This window comes from Fragaria vesca, linkage group LG6, assembly GCF_000184155.1.
Source record: "Fragaria vesca subsp. vesca linkage group LG6, FraVesHawaii_1.0, whole genome shotgun sequence".
NCBI classification, from domain to species: domain Eukaryota; kingdom Viridiplantae; phylum Streptophyta; class Magnoliopsida; order Rosales; family Rosaceae; genus Fragaria; species Fragaria vesca.
The window spans coordinates 35,510,572-35,515,050 of record NC_020496.1 but is presented as its reverse complement, the minus strand read 5'-3'; the positions used below and the strand labels follow the sequence as shown (position 1 = coordinate 35,515,050).

Sequence of the window (4,479 nt, the reverse complement as noted above, 5' to 3'; positions counted from 1 at the left end):
AATTAAATTCCAAATACCATAGGATATAGCTCCCCAAAGACAAAAGAAACCAATAGTTCTCCTACAAAGTAAAGCTCTCCAGAGTTAGGTAAGATATCAATGTATAGCATAAGAGCATTCAGCTTGTTAAATCAGCTGGAGAAAACACAATGCAGAAACTTTCAAAATAGATGAAACGTAGGGTGTAAAACTATAAATAAATGAGAAAGAAATCATCTAACTAGATGTATATGTTATTATGGTAAAAGCTCGCAAATAGCAGCAAATCCAAACCAATACAGTAGATATGGATAATAACAATAACATGCCACTGTGGTCAAAACTATAAATGAAAGAAGGCAGAACAATGCAGAGGATAGATGTATCTTGCAGTATCAAAGTACACCAATTTTGGTCTTTGACAGATAAAACGCTCTTTCTTTATAGAGAGAATGACCATAACATGATTTGTGGTATCATCACCCATCACCACCACAAGGACATCAATCTCGCCTATTCAGTTTACAGAATCCTACAATTTCTAGGCAAATCGTTACACACCGAAAACCGGTTCCTGAGGCCAACTCTTCAATACATGTTTTTCCTTTCAAATCAAAGAGAGGGTCTCTATTGGGGTTTCCCTTCAAGCTGTGGCGAACGGTTTTGGCTTATGGAGTTATGGTGCATCTATTACCAAATATGTTCATTGAAAATGCTAATCACCAAAGTTTCCTATTCCAACGGAGCTAAATTCCGGGTTCTGTTCTGTTTAGAGGTTAATTTCTCATTTCATATATATTTTTTTTAAAGCTCAGTAGTTTAATACAAAGCCAAACAAGAGTTTCAGCCCGAAAAAGAAAGAGCCAAACAAAATTCTCTTACTGAAACCAAAAGAACCCCAAGCAGTATTTCAACCATCAATGTCGAACCAAATATGCAGAATCAAACGCATAATTAACACCGCAGACTTGATACATGAAATCACTAAGCAAATCAACTGAACTTAACGATAAGCTGGGTAGGTACCTGATGCTTTCCCCTTGGATATGAAGACAAAGGCAGTGAAGGTGAAGAGGGTGATAGGAACGAACACGATTGTGGAGATAAAACTGAAGAAAGCCAACTCCCTGAGCACAAAGTTATCTTTGGAATGTCGAGCAATGAATCGAGGGAGGGTGAGGCAAATCACAAGCAATGCAGCACTCGCGAACATTCTTAATGCTGCCTTCTCTTTTGCCGTGAGCTCATCGCCACCGGCCCTTCTCGGAGTTGGAGTCGGAGTGGGAGGAGGCATGCTTCTCTCTGTTGGTATTTTCCAATCGAAGTTGTGTTATGTGTATGGTTGTAGGAGACAAAGTGTATTGAATTTGGATTTTGGAGTGATATGGCGTGCTAGTGGTAGTGGTAGCTGTTATATGTTACAGTCTGCTACTCCTCAGTCTGGCTTGTATTGCTTGCTTTGAGTGTTCAGGTGTACATGTATTTGGACTGATCAGGAGTGCTCTGGCGTTGTCTTCTGTGTTCTCTGCATTTGCTGACGTTGAAATATAACGTTATTATCACGAGTACGTCTCAATTTCAAAGTCCAAGCTCACAAACTCAATGATGACGACAGATGACAACATGTTTACTTGAACATTTTAGAGGAAGAAGAAAATTGGAGTTCATAACTTGGTCGACGGGACGATTTCATTACAGAAGCGTTAACCTCATCATGAGATTGATCGCCGGTTTACGCAGAAACTAGAGTGAAACATAGGCCAACAACATTATCTTTAAGTGATGAGGATAATGCTTATAGCTTTAGTTAGATCGATTGTTTAACTCACATGTTCACCTTCAATCTTGTTTACCGGGACACACGCATTATAATTTTTTACATGGTCAGAGCAAGAGAGATTGCTAATTTGGGTCATTTTGGTAGGCTTGTTTGTTTCGCAAGGAAAAGAAGAAAAAAGAGAGAAAAGGTGTTCTCTGTCATCTGAGGGAAATAAGCAAATCTAGTAGCTTACATTTATCAACAAAATTTACCAGAAAATTAATCGACAGAGATTACCAAAGAAAGAGAAGCTAAAGTTAGACTAATGTGCCGGTCGAAAATTCCAATACTACCGGAGTACAGAGTACTGATAAAACCAAAAGAACCCGAAGCTCTGGCTTCTCGCCAATCTATTCCTATACGATATAGTGTGCAAAATTGCAAACCTGGCAGTACCTGAAAGTCTGAAACACAGTCCAGTAGAATTGTTATGGAACTGAAAATAGTACCCAAAATTGCAAGAAAAAAATAGTTCCCAAATTTTCCTATGCATATCATAGAATCCACTCAAAAGAGCAAGAAAAAACCATACGACTACATGAAACTACAACAAAAGATAAGCACTCAATCATGATACATAAATATCTTGACTTGAACAGTAAATATAGCAAATATCTCTAGTACAATATAGCGAACTTAGGAACCTCATCGAATTGTGTAGATCAAATGTATCTCCTGTTACCTTTGTCTACGTCTTGTTATAGAAGTACAAGTTCAATACAATTCACACAGATAAAACCCAAAGACCACACACATTCTCAAAGATGCACTTTGTAAATGCTGGAGGACATCCTCCTCATTAATTATCATCCCTTGTTGAAAGGATTTCATTACTATCATGGCCAGATTAACAATTTAAAGACATACCTCAAGTCGAAATGACCTGTCCATAGTAAATAGCTCCACAAAATAGGAAACTCGAGAAACACATTACTATCCTGCAAGTGATCGAAGCTCACAAAGAGTTAGAAAATTATAACAACATATCACATAAGGCTATCTCTTGTTTATAGTCCAGCTAGAGAAAATATAAATGCAGAAAACGAACGGAAAAGAAAAGCAGGGTGCACATAAACGAGAAGAACAGCAATCAACATCAATACAGCAGATTTGGAAAAAGAGTAACAAGTTACTTTGGTTAAAACCTAATAAATGGAAACATGAGTTTTGCAATTACCACTCAACAGAGAAAACAAGTATCTTGCAGAATCAAATTACACCCTTTTGGTCTCTTAGTATTAAACAAACATTTCAGACTGAAAGAGAGTCAAGCACATAATAAGCAGATAGGAGTCATAGGACTTGTTAGAAAATCAAATTAGTCATCTCAAAATTCGAATAGACATAACAGGAGAATACAACCTTAAGCTCCTGAAGCGCGATGGCAGAGAATACACAATGACCACAAAGTTGAAGAGGCTGAAACTACCGAGTGCTAATCTGATGAACATAAAGTAAATAACAAAGGCCTTCTGCAGAGGTGTGCCACCCAGAAACTCGTCAACCTTTTCGAAATCAGAGACCAGCTCAATCACAAGGCCCAGCGTACTGGAGACGATCATTCGCTTCGCTGCCTTGAATGCTGACCTCAGGTCGCCGTCAGCGGCGGCTCTGGGAGGCATGGTGGGTTTAGGGTTTTGGGGAAATGTAAGGGTTTATGGACTCGATGGGACTGGGGTTTTATGTGATGGGTGATGTGGCATTGCATTCTGGAAAGCTCTAATTGTGGGTTTAAGGGTCATGTGCGAGACGATCGAGTTTGATTAAGAGGAGCAAGACAAGACAAGACAAGACAAACGGGGATAATCGACCATTAACAAGAAGAAGAAGAAGAAATGGGATGAAATTTAATTTATTCTCAAAATTATGCTAATTGCAGCTTAAAAATTGGAGTAATTTTTATTATGATTAGCCTCATTAATGACGTGGCACATCATCACTTGCGTAGACATGTGCCACGTCTTCGTAGACTTGACCGTCATGTGGTACGTTTGGTGGTAGGCCTCATCATTTGATCCTTTGGCCTTAGCCCGTCTTAAAACCCGCCTTACCCTATAGGGCCGAATAAAGCCGAAGTCTTACCTGGCCCTAGCCCTTTTCAATTAGGGTAGGGCAAAGATCAAGCAAATGAAACTCGGCCTTATCCTACGGCTCTACCCTATTGAGCCCTTTAGGGCTCTAAAAGCCCACCCTTTAGGCTTTAATAATTACTTATTTTCTATTGTTTTTAATATGTTTCTTATTTTTTATACAATACAACTAATCTTGTAAGTTTTATTTCTTTAATTTGTATTTTGCTTTGTTAAATAACAATTGATTTTTGGTGATTTAGAGAGATAGTTAATGAAATATATGAATATAACTACTTAGATTAATAATTCTAGATGTCTTAAGTTAAATATAATGTATATGTATGTTAAATATGAGTAAAAATAGGGTCTTGTATCACATATATCCCATTTGAGAAAAAAAAAATTTAAAACTCATGAATTTATTTCGTTAAACAAAATAGCGTCATATTCGGCCCATTCGGCTTTATTTAAAAGGCCGGTCCTACCCGGCCCTATTAGCCCTAGCGAAATGGGTTTTAAGAGCGGGTAAGGGCTTACATATTTGAGTCTCGGCCCGACCCTATCCGGTCTTAAATTTTTTTGACCAAATCAAAGCCCTACCCGACCATA

At 38.2% G+C, this 4,479-nt stretch overlaps 1 protein-coding gene across 1 annotated transcript; it reads right to left on the bottom strand.

Annotated features, from left to right (window-relative positions):
- Positions 1-1,991: 1,991 nt before the first annotated feature.
- Positions 1,992-3,469, bottom strand: LOC101303921. Its single transcript, XM_004304433.1, has 3 exons — positions 3,161-3,469; positions 2,666-2,736; positions 1,992-2,202 (listed from the first exon to the last, which is right to left on the bottom strand). Exons 1-2 carry the CDS (start codon positions 3,418-3,420, stop codon positions 2,667-2,669), a joined length of 330 nt encoding a protein of 109 aa, XP_004304481.1. The 5' UTR covers positions 3,421-3,469; the 3' UTR covers positions 1,992-2,202; position 2,666.
- Positions 3,470-4,479: the final 1,010 nt, after the last annotated feature.

Bases quoted from the DNA above. Each gene is read 5' to 3' on its own strand.
- LOC101303921 (XM_004304433.1), bottom strand. From the start codon at position 3,420: ATGCCTCCCAGAGCCGCCGCTGACGGCGACCTGAGGTCAGCATTCAAG. The intron at 2,737-3,160 runs GTTGTATTCTCC...GATCACTTGCAG, and splicing joins TCGCGCTTCAGGAGCTTAAG to GATAGTAATGTGTTTCTCGA.